Genomic DNA, 24,743 nt, shown 5'->3' with positions numbered 1-24,743 from the left:
TTACTAGTGCTACAAAGTTCAAGAGGCACGACAGACTACAACTTTTTAACAGTAGTTTTTTTCCAACCCTCATTAAGGAGAAAATTCACTTTTCATTCTATTAATCTTGTCCTCGGGGAGCCGGAACTCCATCTTGTCAATGGTAATTCCTAATAATTGCAGGTAGTAGGCAAAACAGTTTTTTTAATGTGTCAGCGGAATGTCAAATTGTTGAGCCATGAACATGAAACATTGTAATAATTTAAGACAGTGTGAAGAACCTGTCTTACCTCTTAACAAAAAATCATCCAGATAGTGGATGGTCATCTGCATTAAGAACCCATTCTAAAAAAACATGCAAAGCTTTCAAATCAAGACAGAATGCAGAGCAACCAACCCATGGAAAAGTATGGCTTGAAAAAGAGCCTGTAGTTGAATCTAAACATTGCCACAAGGTGTCTGCATTTGGAATGCCTTTCGCATGGTCGGTGCGTGATAGTGAAGTTATATCTTTGAGGCTGTAGAATAATTCGTTGTAGCCTTGGTGGACTTTATGCCATTGATTTGCACGTGATGTACTCTAAGGGTTTATGGTCACTTTTCAAGATGATATGGCAGCCATAGATTATTGATAAAAACGCTTAGAGCCAAACAATATGACAAAAGCTCTTTTTCGATTTGTTTGTAGTCACTTTCTGTGAGTGATTTTGAAGCCTACGTGATAGATATTCCATCTTGTAACAATACCGCTTCATACGTGGAAGCATCAGCCTGTAGTTTTAGTTCTTTTTGAGGATATATATATGCTAATACTGGTCCTGACTCACATGTAATCAGCTCTTTTATTTTGTTGAAGGCTTCCTCTTGCTGTGTGTCCCAAACAAATTATTTCTTTAGAAGTTTAGAAGTCGCAAAGGTGACATGACGTCAGAAAGGTTTGGTGCGAATTTTGAGAGGTAGTTGATCATGCCTAGTATTGTCTTTTACTTCACCTTTGTCTTATGGTGGTTCTCACAGCAGTGATTTTAGCAGGATCATGTTTTATTCCATCAGTTGTAAGGAGATTTCTTTGGCGGAAATGGTCTAAGCTTGACACCCCTTTCTCTGGAACGTTGTAACATATCAGCATATGTATACCAAGAAAACTCAGGTGCCAGTTGTGGGTAAGCTGATGTAGGTTTATTAAAACAACAACAAGATCTGTAAATAACTATTGCTCACAGAGAGACTTCCAACTGCCTCAACTGAAACTAGATATGCTATATATCATAACACACTTTGAATACTGCTGTGTGATTGGTTGAAACATACACATGCAAATATTATGAGCTGCCCCTGCTGGGTAACATAATGGTCACCCAGTAACCCACGTCTTTCATACCACGATAATTTCTGATGGAAAAATGTATTGTAATTATACTAGGCTAATCCTCCCAAATGTCTATATGCCTCCAATATAGATTCAAGGTGTTCACAAAAGGGGTTCATTAAATGCTCGGAAAAAAAAATTACAGAAAGCCTGTAACCCAGTTGTTAAAGGACCTAGGTCACTTTCCGTCATCCTCTTTTTCCAGCTTCAACAAAAAAATCAAAAGAGATAAAATATCCACAAACTCGTCATGAAACCCTAGCAGCAAAGATTTGTGCACTTCCTTTCAACATCCCTTATTAACCGGTGCATTATTCTTCAGAGGTAATTTAATTGACCTGGTACAGTGTATGTGGCGTGTTGGCATCCCTGATTAACCCCTGCTGTCCCTCAGGGCACACGTGCACATGGAGAGTGCCTCCGTTTAATGGCTAAGTAAATAATTTGAGCATCTGGCTTAGTATGTACTGACATGCATTCCCGTGTTGAACAGATTAACTATAGCATTGTGCCAGGGGCGCACTACTCATATGGATCTGGCATTAATTGCATTGCCTGTACTGAATGGAACTTGGCACACTGGAAAAAGACACTCCTTTCCAGGAAAATGCCACTTTTCAGTCTCTAGAAGTAAAATAAAATACAGTAAGATAGTTTCTACTAGAGTTACTTAATTTCCCTGTATATATTATAGCGTAACTAGTAATAAACTGTAATGTACTCAGTTGCAGAGGTAGGTAAAACAGAACACTTATACGGCTGCTTAAATATATATTAAAACTTTGCTTTCTACAAATTATTTTTTCTCAGGTGTCATCCCACCGCTCCCGCCGGCAATGTCACGGGAAGGGGTGGAGCTTAGAGGAGGAAGTGTTTTCTGCTGCACTCTGCTGCCTTGGCTGACAGTGTTTATGAATGAAAATAACAAACTTATGGCAAAGTACCCAGTGTACAGCTAATGAATGAATGGTGTCAGAAGTACAATGCATCCATTTCCTGATCCACGAAGATCTGCAAATTATTATACTTTTCATTACATGATTTAAAGTCTTTTTTCACTATAACTTGTTTATTATATTTTCATTAATAAACAAGGCACTTATCTTATTATTTATATTAACTAGTACTTATTTTACTTTAACATTAATCGGCTGTGCAACCCCCTCCCTAATAATATACAAATTGCATACCCATTATAGATGACTTAATTGCTGAGACATTTAAATGTGTTTTTTGGGTCAGACAAATCAGCTTGTGATTAAGCACACGAAACCCGTTAAACATGTCTGGCTTAGCGTCCTATTTAATGTTTGATTAAGAATAAAGATATTTATTAGACTTGGGCACCAGGGGGCTCTTCGTGTTCGTCTTCGTGCTCGTCTTCGGGGGGAAAAAAACCTTCGTATTCCGCGAATATTCGCCCGTTCCTGTCTTCTCTTCGGGCGAATATTCGCGGACATTCTTCGTGCTCGTTTAATCTTCGTTTCCTTCCCGGTTGCCTAGCAGGGGTTAATACGGGGTTAACAACACATCGGAGCAGCAGCAGCTGCCGTGAAGGAACGTGTGTGCAACTCTATTGGTCGTTTCGGCAGGGGGCTGGTCTGGCATCAACAAGTGAATTGCAGAACGCACTTCATTCGTTGATGGCAGGCCAGCCCCCTGCCGAAACGACCAATAGAGTTGCACACACGTACTGAGGTGTACTGTACACAAAATGACCTAGAGACAAATGCTCCAAGGAACTTGGCCTCCGTTTATCATACACAGTCACACATCCATAGATGTTTAATAAAAGAATAGGGATTATTTTACATTTTTAAATTGATTTTGGACCACTTGTAATCAGGGGAGGGCTGGCAGCCTAAGGCCTGGGGGGCAAGTCTAGTCAACTGGCCCGTTGCACCATCAAAGCGGCTGCGAGCGACATTGAAAGCGGCCGTCGTGCGGCAGTCACTCCACCAGCGCCTAATGAAATTAAAGTGGCCGGCGTGCACGCACCGCATGCCTCAGCTCTTCATCCCACCACTTTTAAGACGTGGGAAGAGGAGCTGAGGCATGGCCATTGGGTCTGACAGCCGCATGATGCAGGGGGTACCTAGAGTATTTGGCACCTGTGGCAGACCCTGTATGTGGCACCCCCCCCCCCACACACACACTTTAAAACTGCATAGTGTCTATGGTTAGGCAAACATTGACAGGGGTACAGCATATTTGTTATCAGTATATGCTTAGGGATTATGCGGTACCACCGTCAATGTGTGCCTATACATTGAGCCAGACACTGACAACCCCTATCACTATATACTAAGCCAAACATTGATGTGGTGTAGGCTTACCACTTTAGTGACTGGCATAGTATATAGTAGGGATGCAACGAAATGAAAATTCTGGACTGAAACTAAAAATTCAGCATTCACTTGGCCAAAACTGAAAAAAAAAACAAAAAAAAACTTTAAAATACTTTATTAAAAGTAACTCCAAAATTAGACAAAAAAATCAACAACAATATTAACATATATATACACACAAACACACATATATATAACAACAATCACAATCCTATCATGCCCAGGTTCTAGCATGTGCTGGCTGACTTAGCATGATAGGAGTGTGATTGCTGTTTGCAATTATATATATATATATATATATATATTAATACTGTCATTGAATTATTCTGTCCAATAAAAGTGTTAACACACCGAAGTTGGACCAAAAAATAATTTATAACAGCAATCACACTCCTATCATGCCTAGGCAGCCACTACATGCTGGAATCTGGGCATGAAAGGAATGTGATTACGGACTCCCTATGCCAAGCTATCCCCCAACACTTACACATCCATGCTATCTGAAACCCTCATTCACAAACATTCAGCATAACACCCATCACTCTCACACACTTACATTCAGCATAACACCCATCACTCTCACACACTTACATTCAGCATAACACCCATCACTCTCACACACTTACATTCAGCATAACACCCATAACTCTCACACACTTACATTCAGCATAACACCCATCACTCTCACACACTTACATTCAGCATAACACCCATCACTCTCACACACTTACATTCAGCATAACACCCATAACTCTCACACACTTACATTCAGCATAACACCCATCACTCTCACACACTTACATTCAGCATAACACCCATCACTCTCACACACTTACATTCAGCATAACACCCATCACTCTCACACACTTACTAATCCACTCTTTCCTACCTTTTCTTCTTTCACTCTCACTTTTCCTCCTCCTCCTCTTCTTCTTCTTCCTGTCCTTCCGGTGCACTGAGCGCGGAAGACGATGGGCGTGGCTTCAATGTTGTGCCGCGCGCATCGTTTCTGAAGGCGTGCCGGCATGGTGGCACCCCTCAGATGAGCGGCAGCCGGGGCGGACCGCCCCCCTCCCCCCCACGCCAGGTACGCATGACGGCCGCATTCAATCCTGCTCGCGGCCACTTAGTTTTTAACTTTGCGGCCGCAGCCGCATTGAATGCTCGTCAGTCCGGCCCACCGGCCCGGATTTAGGGCGGCCTGGGGGGCAATTGCCCCCCTGCCCAGTCCGCCCCTGCTTGTAATACATGCCTAACATTTGCTAACTATTCACAATGGCATACTTTGCAACAACCCAACTTTTACTGGACAGGACTGGAAAAAAGCAGGACTGTCCACCAAAATCTTAGGTGTGTTGGCAGGTATGCGGATGGAAAAATGTTGGACAAGAACTAAAAAATAGCTTAGGGTTAATGTACGGTTATGTTTAAGATTAGTAGCAGTGCACTGGTTTGGTTAAAGATGTATTATGTCTAAATAATAATTTAATTTTAATTTTAATGGGTTTTAAAAAATGAAGGGGTTTATTTAAATGTATTTTAAAGTTAGATTTATTATTTAGTACTTTATTATATTTATTTAATGTTTATACTAGTGCTACCTACCGAGCTATAACTATCAACGTGTATTTGCATACCTAGATAGCTAAATTAGATGGGACAGGACTGGAAAAAAGCAGGACTGTCCCTGAAAAAGTTGGGTCTGTTGGCAGGTATGTGGATGGAAAAATGTTATAGTATGAAGTGTGAGTTATAGCGTTAATGCTAGTGAGTGTAGAAGTGAAGGCCAGGACAAATAACAAGAGGAAAGGTCCTTGTGATTTGTGCATTGTACGTGTATGTGTTATGTGTGTTGTGTGTTGTCACTGTGTGTTATATGTGTTATGTATTATGTCACTGTGTTATTGTGTGTGTTATGTTTGGTTGGTTGGTTGTGTGGATGGTGGATGGATTGTGTATGTAAAAATACCATTCCTAATTTTCACATAAGACCTGGAAATGTTGGTGACTCAGGTACGGGGCATAATGATGACCACAATGAAAACCAGAAACATACAAGAAACCCTATGATGCAGATGAAGAAGAGTTTAGTAAATGTTATGAAATCCCAGAACTGGACAATGTTTTGATCTTTCTAGAGTTTCAGCGTGTCTCAACAAATCCTTTACTTGGTCAAAAAGTTCTCTGTTTTGTGACTAAAGTCCTGCTATACTATGTGTGCTGAATCATTTATAGGTGCTGTTTTAAAGTGGAAGTGGGTGCTGGGTGATTCAGTTTTTTGCTAGATGTGACCTGGGCAGAAAGTCCAGGGCTAATGCACCGTATGTACTAAAAATAGTGGTTTCTGACTGCATTTAGGGCCATTGTCTCTTCGAATTTGTATATAATAACCACGGGTTCCTCTTGTTTTCCTTTTCCTGCTGTAAATACCTCAAATCTTATTCAGTCCTTGGTTTTGGCTTATATTCATGATAGCCAAAGGCAAATTAACAAACACACAATTACCCCAAAATAAGCTTTATTGCAAGAACACTGATGTCAACTAGACAGATATTGCATTGTTATAAAAACCCAAATGTTTTACACATTTAACATTTGTCAGATGTGGACACAGTTATGTTTCCTAAACAAGGGAAACAACAATTTCTGTTTTTAAAAACAGTCTTTGGTGTACACATATGAATTACATAATGTCTCTATGCGTGGCTGAGGTTTTTATGATAGGTTTCTCTTCTTTCATATTACTAGTTATGGCCCCCAGTTGTCCAAATAATGTAATACTGATTTACCCTTTCGTAAGGAAAAGGGATAGTATTTAATATAAATATACTTCCAATATGTTGTGGAAAAACTCAACGATTATTAGCTGATGTATATTGTGTAACTAAGCTAATAGTGACAAATGTCTACACAAAATTCAAATACACACATTTTCTTGAATTAACTAACCAAGCATGGCTTGATTATCCCAGGTTCCCCTAGGTACATAAAATGACTGGTGTCTACTTGCAGGCAGGCCCCAGTGGGTATAGCAAGGTCAAAAGAGTGGTGAGAATGCTGAGTAGCAGGTGGAGACAATGGAAGACTGCACCCATTTGCATCCCTTAAACGTTAGCTCTAAAAATGCCTTATGTGCTTTGAGACTATACCTAAACATTATTATGCTATCGATTATTCAAACCATAAGATGAGATAGGGCCAAGCCTGAGCCTAACTTGTGTTGTGGAAATGTTGAGTGAGCCATGCTAAGTCTCCATGAAAGGCAGAGGTCCTCAGCTGGAAGACAGCTGACAGGAGTATCTATCAGAAGGGATGGTCAGACTTAGAGCTAGTATCTGGATCTCAAGCTGCCCAGTCTTATTCTACACCAGATATCACCTTTCTCATAATGAGCTGCCAACAACAGATGAGTTATATGAAGCACCTTGTTAAACATACTCCTACACACGAGGCAGGAATTACAGTACATCGTTTTGAATTACAATACTGAGGGTACACCAGGCAGTCATGGTACTTTGCTACAGCAGGTGAACATAATGTTTCATGTTAAGTGCCTTTCGCCCAAGTTTCGTCCAGTGTCTGATATTATGGACTTCTATATCTGTGCTACTGAAGTTTCCAAAAATATCTGAAATATCTGTAAATGCCATTTAAAACAGTGTTTCTAGTTTTCTTTTTTCTAACCAAATACTTCACTTCAAGTTAACGTTGTCCTCACAAAGTACCGCCTTGTTTTATAAGTTTTCTATTAAATATCGTTACCTTTCGATTTTAAGTCCCTTTGGACCATCAGAAGTTCCCCAAGATGTACAGGCATCATATTAAGAAATATGGACATAAAGCACTCAACATTAATGGAACCAGTACATTTGATAATTTTGTTCAAAAATGTGAATGCAATAGGATGGCTCAATTGAAACATCTAAACGGATAAAAATACAAAAAAACAAGCCCCCTTGTTATCAAACATGTTTCACTGTGTGTTCCATATATTACTGCAAACATACATATTTACATTTAGAGGGGACTATCCACAAGAACTGTAGATTGCTAACAAAATATCTCAACGTCTGGAAGGTTCTTTTGATTTTGTTTTTATTTTAAGTTGGATACGTTTTTTTTTCTTACTACTTAATGAGTGTCAGAACTAATATATCAGAAGGGGCTTTCCATGTCCATAAATTTAGAGTTGGCTTTTTTGTAAAGAAATCTTTTGTTTGTTATGAAACAAACACCAAATTGCTAAGTACAAATTTCCACTTCCCTTAGTTGGAGTCTTATGCACCCCTCAGAGTGTCTTAAATAGTTACTGGCAGTGAATAGTATTTTCAACTTTGGTATATGCTGGTTTTCAATTATGTTCTTTTACAACTGGAACCAACCAGTTGTGATGTTAGACTAGGTCATAGTATAGTACACATTTTTTGTTACCCAAATTATATAATACATACATGTTGCCCGCCAATTCGGTTTAGCTCAGCTTGTGTGGTCTCCTTAGCAAAGAACGTTATTTTATCATTGAATGCTTATTTTTGAGAAACATAAGTGGAATCTAATAAGCTGTAACATGTCATGACTGATTCAGCAAATCAGATTAAATTCCCAATTGCTGTATAAATAATAAGGTAGAGTTCCTTGCCTGTTGTTGAGGAGCATGTATCATGCCAATACAGTTTAAATGTCTAACCCTACTTACAAAATTACATGTGTGCAGGTATATTTATTGGAGGCTACAAAGAAAATACAACAACCATTTTCATAAGTACAAACTTTTTCTGGAGCGGTGTCTCCATCTTTCTTGTGGGATGATTGTGGAGGAGACATAAAACAAAGGTCCATAACAAATGTTCATTGATTTCATAAAGCTTTCAAAAAGAAGACATGCTCTGGTGGATAAATAAAATTTGTTGTATGTGACTGATGCCCTGGTCTGAGTTTGATTTGCTTTTCTAAGAAAGCTCAATTTGTAACCTCATTTTGAGTGTTTCCCCGAGCTCGCCTAGGAGGTAGTTTTCATCGTTTTTCTCTTCCAATCTCCTCAATTCAGTTGTCTTATAAAGGGGAATGCTGGTGATTTCCAGTGTGTAAGTCCCAGGACTAAGTTTCTTTTGCGCTGCATGGAGGTAGCTGAGTCCGTCCCTCTGGTTAATGTGGAACATAGTGTCATTGCCTTGTGAGATAATATAACGGATGTGGTTATTAAGTGGTTGAATGGCTGGGATAATTTCCAGTATGTGCTTCTTTATATTGAGTTGAGAAATGTTTAGAACCAGTTTGAGTGGCACATCCATATCAAGGCTCTTTAGACTAATAGGCCCATTCTGTGTAAAAGAGAATGGAACAAGTAAATAGAGGATGAGATAGAATGTTACCTTTACCACCTTTACCACTAATAAAAACAATACAAACAAAAAATCTACTAAAGTGATAATATTTCTAACAATTTAAACGGATTGTCTAACAGGTGGAGCATGAGAGCTATACCACATCTCTGATCTCTACCCTTTTGAGGTCTCATTGTCAGCAGTGTTACCGGATATGAAATCATATTCCAGCACCACAACTGACAGCAGCCCACTCAGGGGGTTCAGCAAAAAGTCTACAAGGATAGTGAAAGAGAGAAAGTATGGGAATAGGGGTTTCTGTGCTATGAAACATAAGATCATTTTACGTTCTTCTTAACAGAATGACTTACTGGTCTTACCATTATAGGCTGTGTGTCATTGGCATTTCTTTTCCTCCTTCCAGTTTTCTTTGAGTAACCATTGACCTGACATTCATAACACGCTTCTGGAGAGAGTGCATTGGCTTCACCTTCCTCTCTGTCCGCAGACAGATACTGGCCTCTGTTAAAACCTATTGCAGACACACAGTGCCTGTAACAAACAGGAATCTTTAATTATAATCACTTATTTGTGTGGGTTTGTTTCCAGTCGTGTTAACATTATGTTTGAAAATGAAATTTGGCTCTAAACATGATTAGTTTTTGTATCTATTTGCTAAATTGGCCCAAATTCAGACTTTTCTGATAATTTACAGATTAAAAAAATGGACTGAGTAGCAACTCTCATATAGTTGGAAGTTGGCTGTGTTGATTTGGCACTTGGCAGGCTCAAAGTTCAGTCTATGAAGTGATGGAATACAGCTGTACTCCCTTTTGAATTTCATCCACTAAGTTTTTGATCACCTCCAAACTACATGTTTTCTGGTTGTATTGGTCATTTTTTGCCTATGATTAGCTACATTATTCATAAAACTTGAGGATTAGTGGATTATTTGGACCATGTGCACGGTTGCATTTATAGCAGAGCCTGATAGAGTCATTGGTTCTACAAATGTTCTCAGTGAATTTTAATTTAAGCATGTATTTAGCTAGTCCTTAAAAAAATGAACAGGGTTAACCCTAGGCAGGTGCCAGGTGTGTGTTGCTCCTGGCCATGTGAAGGATCCAGACCAGAGTGTAAGCAGCTCATATTGCACATACTTGAGTGCTGTGTTATTGGCTTCATGCTTACAGACCCAATTTTACAGCACTCAGAAGTTCTAAAATCCTAATGATATGGGGAAAAAATCATATTGTGATGTGTTTTTAAGTTAGATGTTTTGTGAAACCTTAAGTTTGGGAGACATGTATCCAATGCACAAAGTGAGATAAGCTAAATATTAGCCCTACCCACATTATTGATATTTTAAAAAAAATTGTGAACAAAGCTGGACTGGGGAATAAAATCAGCCCGCCACTTTAAGTTCAGTGGCCAATAAATGTTGCTGTTGCAATGTGTGGCTTTGTGTATCCAGCAAGCGATCAGCATCAAGGAACCGGATCTCCTCCACAAGTGGAGCCCACCAGGTTTGCCTGGCTTGCCTGATGTCCACACTTGGCCTTTTTGTGAAGTTGCGGAAGTGACTGGTTTATTTGAGTATTATGTTTGCATATCTTCTGATTGAGGATATATTTGTTTGGATGTATACAGAGCACAACTGATTAAATACATCTTACCAAAAAATAAATAAATGTAAATTTAATAATTTAACCAGTCATTTCTTACCCCTGTCCGACTCTGTAATATCCTGGGGGACATCCGCAAAGATACCCCCCATCTGTATTGGAACAACCATAGTTGCAAGGATTTTTTGAACTTGTGCATTCATTCACATCACGGCAAGAGGCAGAAAACTGTTCGAAGGAGAATCCAGGTGGACAGGCACATTTGTAGCTGCCCAATGTATTGTAACATGAAGCAGAACCACATGTGTTTGCTGTAGTGCATTCATTTTCATCTATGGGAAAAAGTATAGAATTAACAGGCTTAGGTCATATATCTTATACAACCTAAAAAACACATATGCCATATGCGGTAATTACTTTCCCCAAGGAATGATTGGAGTTTATACATAGTATCAAGTATAACATAATTTACCAAAACCATATATTTCATTTAAGTGTTGGCATACTCTCCTTCTCAAAGATAACTTGATAAATGGTTAAGTATCATTGATTTGTTTTTCCAATTTTTAGGGCTCCATAGGTCTTTTGTGGTTGGTCATTAATGAACTAAAAGCTGAGTCAAAAATAATAATAGAAATAAGAAGGCACAAAGAAAAAATAACCCACAAAAAGCCAGACATATTTTACCCTTTGAAGAAGCTGCCAGCACTAACAGCTTAACTGCTGCTATTAAACAGTGAAAAAATGTGCTTAAAGTGACACAGAGTAGGAGGGCATTAAAATCCTGTAAAAACTATTTGAAATAAATCTGTCAGAAAAAGATTTCAATATCATGGTGGTCTAACACTATGACTAACTGGGATTCCAGAGGAATCCATCGGTTCAGTTATGCCCTGGTGGTCTTCTCAAGGGTGTCCATATTTCTGAATTGGACTTTATTCAGATTTGGAGTTGGTTGTGCAGAAGGTCACATGGGACCACTTAGGTAAACCCAACATTGTTGTTAGGACAGTATTTTGGCGGTGCCAACAATCCTATGTTAGGGCATAAAACGTCTTTAATTATCACTTTCCTGCTACCGGTGATATTTCTCTTACTCTGTGTTACTATACTCTGATAGCAGAATGGCTGCGAAATATCTACGGACAAACCGTTTCTTAGAGGGTTATACACTGGCTATATGTATGTGTGTCCAATTTTAATGGAAATCTTTTTTTAAATAATGTCCATGCATAACAGCTCTAACAAGAGGTCAGTCAGTACCTTGAATCAGGTTGGAAGTTTGGAAAAGTGGATGGCAAATAGAAGCGGGAACCAGGAAAGTGAGATTTCTAGATTTTGCCCACCTCCAAAAACATAAAATCATTACAAAACAGGGTATTGCCATATTGCCAACACATTGTCTTACCAACGCATTGGTTCCACTGGTAGTGCTGTATATATCCCTGTGGACAACTACACCTGTAACCACCAACTACGTTCTGGCAGCCGTGCTGACATCTATGGCTTCCATCACACTCATCAACATCTACAGAAATGGACAAAGTATTAATAAGATATTATAATGTTTCTGTTTGCCGAGGCAGCATTTCTATTTTAATTCACTTGATAGAAGGCATTATGTAAAAATCTACTTATGTATCTACCAATTTAAGTCAAAATACACGTGGCTAAGGCTCAAGTGAACAAAGTAGTGTACAACATTTATGGTTTCCAACTTATTTATCATCTACAAATAAATAATCCAAACTAATGATAAGTGGAGCCAAAGAAAATAAGTTAAGTGATAGAAGCCTAAATCAAACAGTGCAAGGATATAAAGCCAGCGCTACAGAATTTGATGGCGCTATATAAAACAATAAATAATAATTAAAAAAAATAATAATAAAGACAATAAAATGTACCCAACATTCTCATAGTTTATATCATTTTCTTTTATCATATTACAGTATGCAGCCAACACGTGTATTAAGACTTGCACATCCAAAGTGGGCTGGTAGTCAGAGCATCCTCAGAACGCTATTGGTGTGGTGGCTTTTAATTTATTTTGTTTTATCACATTATAGGAAATGATATGCGGTCGTTAATTACTGAATGGGTCCTAAGAATCTTAAAAACAGAATTATTTCTGGCTGTGATTTGAGAGGAGTGCAAGGGTGCTATTCTTATCCTGTATCAATGTCTTAATGTTTGTATAGTGTCAATTTGCTATTGTTAGCTTTCACTCTATTTTAATAATCCTATGATATCTGCTGGTGTTTTAAAAATGTAATGTAATGTGCTGGATGAATATGCACGACTAGGTTAGAAATGAGTAAAACTCTTTAAATATACGTGGTAGTTACAGATTACATTCAGAACTTACCGTCACAATTTAACCCGGTGGAATCTAATGAAAATCCTCTTTGGCATTCGCAAGTAAAGCTTCCAGGTGAATTTTGGCAGGCTCCTCTAGGGCCACATAAATTAGGCTGCGAACCACACTCATTATTATCTAGAAAACATAGTGTGCTATTTTATACAGTGACTTCAGAGGATTTGGATCACTACAAATACATCAATAAAATCATATGTGCAATGTAAACCATTCATAAAAACAGATTCGGATTTGCCTTAGCTTGCAACATTTCACGTCATTGCTGCCCAGCAAATTGGGATAGAATACAGACATGTGCTGTCCCCATTCATAAAACCTGGTTGGCACGAATGAAAATTCAATTACAATTACTATGGTAATTACTTATGGGTCAAGTACATTAAAACCCGTTAACTTGAAAAAATACCTTATTTTAAGGAGTGTCTCATTGTATGAAGGAGCACCATGGGTCTATAAAAACAGGGAGTTTGGTGTCTCTGCTAATACAAAACTCTCTTTTTCTGCTCAAAACAGGTTGCCAGATGCTCTGAGTATCCTAGGCAAATCGCAGGGATCAGAAGATCTCCTTTGCCAGCACTACACCACCAGGGACAAGGTGTGACTTAGTCCCTAGGACTGGTGACCTGCTTGAAAAGGCACTCCATGCAACCCTTACAGATGTGCCAACACTCAAATCTGTACACACATTGTATACTCAACTTACAGAATCCCATCAAGCGTCTCTCAAATCCTTCCACCACCTGACCTATTATCCTTCCCCGTGACAGCGATATCAAGACAATAAAACATTTTCAAAATTTAATCTCTGCCATAAATATAAACGTAAGCCTATTACTATAACTTGAGTTAAAATGTAACTTGCTCAAAATGTTGTACATTAAAAGTTAATATGGATTGATAGAGTGTAAGGTTTTAGTTTCACATCATATATAAATAATACACTGTCAACTGGGATAAAACTTGACCTTGTGTTTTATTATCCTCAGGTTTATGAAGCTGTTTTATGCGATTCACAAGAATGAAGGATGCTCAATATGAGCAGCTTGAGTACAAGGTGTCCAGCTCACGTTAGTATTATTAGGAAAGGTTATTTCGAAGACCTCAACAGGCGGTACTAATGTCGTATCTCGTACATTATGCATTCTACTTTTGCGGACTGCTAATACACATAATGTTTTCTTACGGAATAGCATTTAAAGAATCCCAAATATCAAGAGGAAGAATATAAAATGTTCATGACATTATTATTTCCCAGGCATCCTATTCTTTTTCACTAAGACACCTGTGGTGAATAACAGAAAATCCTTATCCGAAAATGGAAATTTTGGAAAGAAGACACCAGAGGCTTTGGAATGACATAGCAATGTAATGCAGAATCAGGAAGCAGAGCTATTCGCCTGCACAGATGTTCACATATACTTGTTCATCCAAGTTTGCTCTCACCAATACAAGCTGTATGATGCTGCGTAAAGCCTGGAGGACATTTACAAGTGAAACCTCCGACGGTGTTGACACAGAGGAACTGGCAGTTGTGCTGTTTGCTTTGACATTCATCAAGATCTAAAATAAACAAGAGACCTCGGTTAAGCAGTTTTTGGCCACATACCCATTATTTCTATTTCAGCCACAAACAGGTGCTTAAGCAGTTGATAGTGTTTTTGTCTAGAATTTTTGCAGACGTTTTACAATTGCCAGTAGACCCAATGCATTTCTGACTTATTTCCTGTATTAGACCACAGGAGTAGAGACATTTAGGCTTGAACATGTTTATGAAATCCAAGTAGTAGGTTATGACAGCTCCCATTCAGGTAGTTTTCATCAGGCTAAATCCTGTATTTCATGTATTATTTTCAGTGGGAAAACAAGCCAAGATCTACTTATCAAATCTCTAAGCATGTTTCCTCAACGACTACAAGTGCATTCCTACTATTAGTTATTGCTCCAGACTGTGGTCTACCAATCCACCTTAATAATGCGCATACTATCTGCATGATGTATTGCTGTCATTTTAAAGTTGCATTAAAAAGTTATATTATGGATAATCTTGTATTGGGTCTATTCACTAAACTGTGAGTAATTGTGAATCGGCCCAAAATGTGAATTTGCCAAATATGTAAAAAAATAATCCATTTTTGTTTCATGGCAACAAAAGGGGTGTATATATATATATATATATATATATACACAGTATAAATATATTGTTGTGCACCAGCGCACCCAGTGTTTGGAAGCTGCATTGCATCCTCCAACAACTTCACAGACCTCAGTCACATCTGGTCAATCTAATTAACCCTTGAATAACCACTCAACTTCTTAGTGAATAGACCTTTTTATGTCCATAACAGCAATTCAAGTATGGCTAAATTAGGGTTTATGACATGGTCAAAGAGGGTTACATTTTGCTTTATTACAAGAATATTTTGTAATAATTATTTGTGAATAATATTGCGCTCAAATGAAACCCTATACAAAACATGTATAGAGAACATGTTCTGCTATGCTTACCTTTACAGGTTTTTCCGTCTTCTTGTAGGATATAACCTCGAGGACAGGAGCACTGGTAGCTGCCCTCTGTGTTCTTACATATGTAGTTGCAAGGTTTGGGGGACTGTGAGCATTCATCAAGATCTAAAAAGCAGTTGAAATTACGTGAAGTTAAATTGAAATTATTACAAATAGCTGAGAGGTCAATAAACTAATAATAAAAGCACATAAATCTGTTCGGACACACAAAAACACTCTGTAAAACATGTCTTGCGTGGGAAGGTAATCATTTTCAAAAACACATCTGTTTTATTAGCTTTGTCATCAATTTAAGTTTAACTTCCTTGTGCCTGAAAGTTGCAACTAGATTTATAAGAAAACTGTATTCAATTGATATAATACAGCTGAAAAATTATTTACTGGACAGGGCTCCTTCTACAATTGTTTTTTAGCAATCACTTCTATACCATACTGATTTGATTAGAGCCTGCAACATTTTATATAAATGGCTCAATGATCCGTGATGGCACATATGCGTTTAATTTCACAAGGACTGGTAAAAGGTGGGTTATAGGGGAGTATAGTCGTACAGGGAAAACCTGAACATAACACTAAACGTCAATAAAGCATACTTAATACACTAATAGGTATGTCTAATAACTCTTAGGACAGTTGGGTTTTTAGGCTTACTGATGATGACATATCTTACCAACACAGGAGGTTCCCGCAATGTCAGTTGTGTACCCAGGCTTGCAGAAACATCTAAAAGAGCCAATGGTATTGATGCACTGACCGTTCTGACACAAATTTGGCATCACGTTACATTCATCTATATCTGTGGATAAATGCGACATTTAGTATCGTGATGATCAAACATAAAAAAGCTAATTTTATTCTTTAGTTTCAACATTTGTGTATGTGTCATTTAAACAGATTTATGGTAAGCTGTTGCTTCAGAGGATATGATAACCTTTATGTGATATGACCAAGATACATTGGATGTTGAACATAAGCTTTATAATGCCTAAGGGTTATTGCTGAACTACCCCAAATTATTATAACGTGTAATAACCATACATTGCTGTTAAATTAAGTGCAATATTAAGTAAACAAAACTAGCAACATTTTAATCCAGGGATTAGGTTTTCCTTCTTTTCAAACAAAACCGGAGTATGATTTTTTTTTTCCATCTGGATCAACACAATCACAGAATAGATTTATGTTTCTTCTTTTAAAAAAAATTCTAACTATTTAGCTAAGTATTATACACACAACCACACCTTTTCCATCAGTGGTATATCCAGGACCATGTGGGCATAGCTTCTTGTATGGAGTGGTACTAGGAAGTGGGCAAATTTCACACTGGTTTCCCCAGCCTCTTCCACCATTGCAGCAGCACTCAGATTTAGTGACGTGGTTACGACTGCTTGATGACATTTGGCACATTGTCTGTAAGACCTCAGAAAAGCAAAATCCCTGGCGTGTGTCTGGGGAGAGAATGATAGAACAAATAAGGGACATAAAGATTACCACCAAGAATATACATTTTTAAAGCAATATCAAAAATAATATTCCTATATACATATATAAGGATGTAAAATATTTATAGAATGGTCCATACATATTTGCAAATAAAACAGAATTACAATATGTTCCTTATGTTTAATAAAACACTTATTGTCAGCGATAAGGAGGCATTGCAAATATGGATGTTATAGTACGATAATATGAATTATGTCTCCTCGTTGTCAGGTTCTTGCCGTTCCCCTTCTCATCCTAGAGCTTCTTACCTTACCAGATCCCTTCGAATTATATTCTGCCGTTTATGTTTATGCTCTTATGTCATCATCATCATCATTTATTTATTTTATCAACACATATTCTGTCGTTCTTTTGTTCCCCAATCTACTTCTCTCAACCACTTATCTCACTTTATCATCATGCCCAACTTGACTTGTCTTTTCTCTCTCTCTCTGTAATGGCCCCCATCTATGCATTATGCTAGAATACCATAATTTACATCTTTGGAAGAATTGTTGTATAAAAGCTCAGAGTGCTCTCAAACAGATTGCAACCCACTGCTGTCTGATTTATATCTCACAGTGTTTGGGTTTTTATTTTTCGGGGGAACACTTTCTTAATCAAATAGTAACAAGCATCAATAATTCAATGGTTCTCATATTTTACCCTTGTGCTCATTTGCCATTGGCAGATATAGTTTATTGACCTACACGTAGCCCTACAGTCTGGGTTTGTGTGAATACATTTACAATCTTTATAAGTTGCTGGTTCTACATAAAGGGACAACATATTCATACAAGATGTAAAGTTACCGAAGCCTTCAGCACTCCAGAGCCAATGTTTTCAAAGATGTACACATATTTTTATCTTAAGAGGGCAACACTATGCCCTCCAATTAGCAGGCTTTCACTAGTTGCTATTGTGATAAGATGTCTTTTCAACTTTGCTTGTTCTCTTGGTTTTCTTATGACCAATGGCAGCTTAAATACTTTAACAAGTTATCACTTTTCAATTCAATGTAGCATTTTGCTTAAATAATATGTCTCAGCTAGGAAATATTTTTCTTTTTCTTACAATCTCCTGTGAAGTATAATTTATCTTAATCCTGGAAAATGTAACCAGCATGTCTTTTGCACAGCTAGAAAAGGAAAACCATGGGATACATGAAGCTGGAGGAATGTACCCCACACTTACTCTTCGGAGCATTTTTGTGGCTTACGTTTCATAGACATGTATGGAAATAATATATTGAAGGAAATCTTGACTTTAGTGGCATGGAGTACAAAAAAACCCCCTTCATTCAAAAAGAATTAAAGTGTGTTACACTGTGACTCTACAAGTCCCACTGTTAACCCTTAAGCAGCATGAAGTAGAACTAATCCATAAATTGAATGGTAGGGGTAACTTGCTTTCTATTTATTTACACATTGTAATATTAATTTACACAGTTGATATTACAAGTCTGCGTGGGAAATCTTCCAAGTACACACCTACTCTGCCCATCATCTTATCTATCTTTGACGTCTTCTGCTCTCTCCCTTTATCTTCTTCAAGGAAGCCTGTCCACTTGCAGGTTAACTCTTCTAATCAACCGCTGCCTTCCTTACTCCTGCTAACAGGTGTCTCCCATCATATGTCTACTAAGTCTAGTAACATCACTTGTTTAAACAATATTTATACTGTCACACAGTTGTGTTTGTTCCCCTCAGACATTTACCTATTATGTAATATATCCTCACCTAATGAGAGAGAGAGAATAGGAGAGGAGAGAGAAACTGCCATAGTTAAAGTTCTATATGTGCTCAAATTGTAGACCTTATATATAAGTCTAGTGATGTCCCTGGCACCTAGATTGCCTATGCATCAACACTGTAGACTGTAACAATATGAAAAAATGATGATATTATTAAAGGCCTGTGATAAGTAAAGATAACACTACACTAAACCAACATACCACTCAATTACAAGCCTTTATCATGCTGGTCAGGACACAAAGTGGGTTACTGATTTTAAACTCTGGGGCTCTGGGCATTTTTTCCAGAGGCTCAAATATTAACAGGAATAATTATACATAAACTAAGGAATGCAATATTAATGATCAATATGTTTTAAAAATACCTAATAGTGACATAAGTATATGATGAATCGGTCCCACTTGTATTGGTCTTAATACATCATCCTCTAGGGGGGATCTCCTACACAAATAGGGACTATATAAACCACTGCTTATTCTGTTTATATGGTATTATATCCCTGTCTGGGTACACATAGGGTTATTAATAACATATTCCAAGAGCAAAAACCTGCCCGCACTGCTTATGATCAGGGTTAACTAACACATCTTATGGTTTTATCTCTAGTATTGAAAAATAACATAGTCCCTCCATATCCAGCCATCATTCATTTCAATTTCACATTAGCATGTATATTTTTTTTTCATAAAACTGGTTCAAATTAACTTAATTCTTTAACTCACACAGCCAATCCTCAGGCTGTCTTGCCAACATAAGTTAAAACGTTATGTGCAAATTGAAAACTGAACATTAAAAACGTGAAATGCATTTTTATTCTGTAAGCATTATCCTTAAAATGCCTTAAAACCTTGTATTTTGTTAGCAGGAAATACTTTTGGAAGACAATTGGGGAGAGATTCTGTCGAGAAGAAAAGACAAGTAAATTACCTGTGTGGTAATTATAAATAAAAAGTCTGTCGCATGCCTAGACTACTAGATGATAATGGGAGCCTTATTTACCAACGTAAGATGGAAAACAGTTACAGGTATGCCCATGTTTATGGTAGGTAGGACTGTGAACATAGATGAGTTATTTATGTTAATGTTTATTAATATTCAGAATAACAGGACAAAGAGAACGCTGCACTAACCGATACATTCAGTCCCTGATGGAGTGGACTGAAACCCTTCATTGCATTCACACCGATAGCTTCCAACGGTATTGACACAGCGGCTGTTCTCACAGATGCCTGGCTTGGTGCGGCATTCATTCTCATCTTTAAGATACAAATTGGACAAACACAATTGATAAAAAAATATATTTTAAGTGAAAGTAAAGATTGTTAGGTTTATTCACTACAAAAGAGAATCTGAGGTATTACATATTACTGTTGCATTCAGCTCTATCTTGAGCAAATTTCTCATTACGCTGGTTAAGGCAAACCCAAGACCTAATTAAAAAATCTATATCTATATATATATATATATATATATCATGAATTATATCATTTGATGTATACATTAATAACAATCTCTAGACTGTAAGCTTGTTTGAGCAGGGCTACTTGTTGTGTCCTGTCCACCCATTGTACAGCGCTACAGAATTTGATGGCGCTATATAAAACAAAAAATAATAATAATAATAATAAATACTTACCCATACATCCTTCTCCATCAGGTCTTCGTGTCATTCCAGGAGGACAAATGCACATAAAAGTCCCAATCAGGTTTTTGCAAAGCATCCCCCGAGATTCACAATCATGAAACCCTTCTAAGCACTCATCAAGATCTGAGAAAAACAGAATCTGCCTTCAGCATTGTCAGGCCACTGCAAAGTTGTATTTTATATATATACAGTCATATAATAGTGAAGATAACACCAGAAAACATTAAAAAAAATACCTTTACACATCTTATGGTCTTCTCTGAGAGTATACCCTGCAGGACACGTGCATTCATAGGATCCATATGTATTTATACAACGGAATGCACACAGAAGTGGGTTTGATGTACATTCATTGATATCTAAAATGGAGAAAATATTACATTTTATTATATTTCACCTTTACTAAAGTTTATATTATGTGGAAAGCGAAGGAACATTCCAGTACTTCACTGGTCCATAGAGACGTACCGGATGTAAATGGAATAAGAAGCAAGTTGTGTAAATTGTTAATTAATTGTTACATTTTACCACAACATACCCCGTGAGACAAATCAGTCTGCCACTCTCTACTCCCCATTTTTCCAGTAGCGCATAACATTTGCTGGGTATGGGTGTATCACAATAACCTACAGCCCCAAAAGTCACCATATCATGTACAGGTATAGCAAGCAATGATATAATAAACAGAAACACGGACTACGACAACAGAAAATAACTATGTGGCCCATCTGGTCTGCCCATTTTCCACGCTGTGAAAATAATCATATCCAGTCCTTGTCTAAGATCCAGGATAGCCTTTTTCTTATTCTGTGCGTGCATGTTTAAATTTTAATCACTGTATTAACCCAAACCACTTCTTCTGGGAGGCTGTTTCACTTAGCTTACACCCTCTCAGTGACATAAAATGTCCCTACATCACTTCTAAGCCTCTGTATGTAACCCTTTTTAGTAAGTTTTGTCCAGTATCCACATTCTGTAGTAAGCGGACAATAAAAAGATTAACTGCACAAAACTCCATATTTTATGCCTGTAAAAAGTCTTTGATTGTAAGATGATCCCCTTTATGTGATTCACTGGGATCTGTGTTCGGCAATATAATGTGCCAAGAAGAAAAAGCTGTATGGCTGAAGCTTACACTAGATCTGGTGTGAATGAGCCCCCACTTAACTCTTTCTGTTAGTTACCTTCACAGTTCATCATCGGCCCAGGTTCAAATCCGTCGTCACAGGAACACTCAAAAGTACCAACGACATTTGTGCAAGTGCCGTTACCACATGGATTACCAATGGAACATTCATCAGTGTCTGGAAGATGCAAAGTTACAATCAAATTCACATATATATCTATAAATACTACTCCACTCACACACACACACACAAGACTCAAAAATGGTTTATGTTTAAGGACAAGGTGATAAAGTTGAAATGTAAAACACGGTACATACCTACACAATTTACTCCAGTATAATCCAAGTTATACCCCATGGGGCACTCGCATCGAAATGATCCATCTGTATTAATGCAGTGGCCATGTGCACAAATTCCTGGGTTTTCAAGGCATTCATTCACATCTAAAAATGATAAATCACAATATTGAAGGCCACACAAAAATGCAAAAATAAAAAAAAGAGTTTACAAATGCATCAGTAAAGTTGGTACAACTTAGAGCAACCTCTCTAAACTTTCTTGAATCATTGACAAAATAAGCTTTTTTTTTTGCTTTTTAAAGTAACTTTAAATGATTACCTTCTCTTGTATCTCCAATCCCTGGGATAGTCCCATGTCCAAATGGACAAAGATCCTGAAATGCCACTGTCAAAAACAGAATGTTAACAAAATATATTCAAGGCCAGAAACATAACTTTCAAGTCACATTTATATTTTTTGTGGGGAACAATACAAGGTGAAATATATGCTGGTAAGAGTTAAGCTTTGACAGAATGTCAAAGAATTCTTTATGTAAAGGCAAATATCACTGACATAATGGTAGGCAAGACAAAGTATTGGAAATGCAGCCAAACTACATCAGAGAACAGAGGTTTGGCATGGCCCAAGTTAAGAAGAGCCAGCTGAAAGGGCAGATGGCTAAATTCTATCATCTTGTTTTCCATATTATTCAATGTAAAAAATGTGGCTTGGCCTTTCTTCATCGCCAAGCAGTCTCAACTTTGGCAAGAACGTGCAAGTTCCTTGAGTTGGCATCCTTCATTCACATCTACCTGAATATCCAATGAAGACCAAATACAAATTGAATATGTGAGCATAATCCATACACATTTCTTTACCAGTAGTTTTGAATTCTCAATGTAAATAATTATTTTGGTCAACCACAGATCAATATACCTTAAACATTAATCATATTAATAAAATTTTGTGTGACCAAGTTGTACTTTAATAAAATCATGTAATCAGATGATTGCTACTGAGTTTTTTCCTTTGCATGCCAATTAGCATACACATGTCTAGTACATTTTTCTCTCTCTAACTAATCACTATAATCACAGGGGTTGAGGAGTATCATTTGTTGTTAAATAGAGTGGGGAATATTCTTAGAATGAGTCAACATATGACTTATAGTAGTCAACATACGACTACAATCAAGCAGAAGGCATTGATATATTATGGGCTGGCTTACTACATACCTTCTCCTTCCTTTGGACACAGCTCACAAGGATCACCCCAGCCTTCTCCTGGCATTTTACTGCAACAACATTTGGCCTTGGTGCTGTTGTATGCTTTGGGTACAGAGCACTTCCCATTTTCAAATTTGGTAAAACAGAAACTTTGTCGAGTGTCTAATGAGAAAATAAAACAAAATATTGCTTGCTGGATAAAACATAATAATAATAATAATATATATATATAATAATATAATATATATTATATATAGTGCTTGTTTAGGTAAAATTATTTAAGGTAGAAAACTAGGTTTTGATTTCATCTAAGAAGCCATGGAACCTTGAGTTACTAAGAAGTTGCCAGAAGGACAGTGCCTTTATCTAAAAGGCACTAGACATTGATAAATGTCTAGGCAAAAAATATTCAAATAGCAGCCAATTGCATGGTTCATCAAGACAAAGGGAATGCTTTGGGTTATAGTTTTTAATGTCACCGCAATTTATATTGAATGGTAACGATATTGGCCAAACCTTTCCAAGATTTCTAAGACAAATCTTGTCAAAATCAGGCTTACTTAAAATTTTGTGTCATGATTGGCCTGGCCCTTCCAAGAAGACTCCTACAGAAAGCAGGCTTATTTAAAACATAATGTGAAATGCATTTGCCATTTTATCCTTCTGGAACCTGTTTGATTTCAATTTCTGTGTTCAATGATGCTTACCGAAGCACCTTCTTCCATTTTCAGACAGCACAAAACCTGGAGGACAGATGCACTGAAAGCTTCCTGGAGTGTTAAAGCAAGTCCCAAAAAGACAGATATTGGGTTCTTCACTGCATTCATCAATATCTACAAAAAAATACAGTTTTGGCACCTTCTTCAGTATTTTCAACATTTTATTTATATTTATATTTAAAAGGCTGACTGCATAATGGGACAGCATGGAGAAGAAATTAAAAATAGCCAGGAATAAGGAAATAGGTAAGGGGAAGTAAAACATAAAGATTACCATATGGACCAGTAAGACATCTTTTCTTTACTATGATATCATCTTGCATATGAATATTATATTGCTGATCAAAATAAAGCTTTTGTAATTTACTTTTTGCTATACTTCATGAAAATAAGAAAAGAAGAGCCAATAGCAGAATAAAGGGGAAACAGAAAAGTGGGAAAACCAAGGAACAAATAATAAGTCTCCCTTTTTTGCAATGTGTTCTACTGTGGGAAATACATTTTAAATTTTGCTATTTTGATATTAAAGAAAAAGCATAATTTAATCACTCAGTTCCAAATATAAATATATAAATGTATGTTCAGAGTACAATCTACTGCCTGGGTTTGGCATGGCTTGGGTTTGTCAGTAATACCAAACCAAGAACACTACGAGAAAAGACTAATACAAAGAAAAATAAGCACACTATATCAAGTACTTTATACATGATTGATACCTACAAGAAAAATACGTTATACGTATACTTCTTGCAAACGTATACTGCACAAGGCTATGTAATTCTAATATAGATGGAATCTTAACCTACAAATAAAGTAGTCTAAAATATATGATTAAGTATTCTGTATCATCATCTAATTGGAAAGTGAAATACCTGAACTTCTTCAATTTTATAATATAATAGCCAGTTATTAACCAATACTAGGTATATTTCAGGGAATTGTATTTGTCCTATAGTATTCCCCTCA

At 37.1% G+C, this 24,743-nt stretch overlaps 1 protein-coding gene across 1 annotated transcript in view; it reads right to left on the bottom strand.

The window, feature by feature from the left end:
- Window positions 1-8,645: 8,645 nt before the first annotated feature.
- The window catches only part of LOC149302936 (fibrillin-2-like), a 104,953-nt gene continuing 88,855 nt past the window's right edge, over window positions 8,646-24,743 (bottom strand). The window contains exons 48-64 of the mRNA XM_089481712.1: window positions 23,766-23,891; window positions 23,068-23,220; window positions 22,172-22,237; window positions 21,871-21,996; window positions 21,611-21,730; window positions 20,663-20,785; window positions 20,418-20,549; window positions 19,912-20,037; window positions 16,787-16,993; window positions 16,216-16,341; window positions 15,528-15,650; window positions 14,466-14,582; window positions 13,011-13,139; window positions 12,054-12,173; window positions 10,746-10,977; window positions 9,401-9,572; window positions 8,646-9,017 (exon numbers count right to left, since the gene is read on the bottom strand). Coding sequence (XP_089337838.1) covers window positions 8,646-9,017; window positions 9,401-9,572; window positions 10,746-10,977; window positions 12,054-12,173; window positions 13,011-13,139; window positions 14,466-14,582; window positions 15,528-15,650; window positions 16,216-16,341; window positions 16,787-16,993; window positions 19,912-20,037; window positions 20,418-20,549; window positions 20,663-20,785; window positions 21,611-21,730; window positions 21,871-21,996; window positions 22,172-22,237; window positions 23,068-23,220; window positions 23,766-23,891 — 2,570 coding nt within the window. The remainder of the gene's footprint in view (window positions 9,018-9,400; window positions 9,573-10,745; window positions 10,978-12,053; window positions 12,174-13,010; window positions 13,140-14,465; window positions 14,583-15,527; window positions 15,651-16,215; window positions 16,342-16,786; window positions 16,994-19,911; window positions 20,038-20,417; window positions 20,550-20,662; window positions 20,786-21,610; window positions 21,731-21,870; window positions 21,997-22,171; window positions 22,238-23,067; window positions 23,221-23,765; window positions 23,892-24,743) is intronic.

This window comes from Sceloporus occidentalis, unplaced genomic scaffold, assembly GCF_023333645.1.
Source record: "Sceloporus occidentalis isolate IW3139 unplaced genomic scaffold, rSceOcc1.0.p SCAF_16, whole genome shotgun sequence".
Lineage (NCBI taxonomy): Eukaryota > Metazoa > Chordata > Lepidosauria > Squamata > Phrynosomatidae > Sceloporus > Sceloporus occidentalis.
This window is presented reverse-complemented; position numbering and strand designations above follow the sequence as displayed.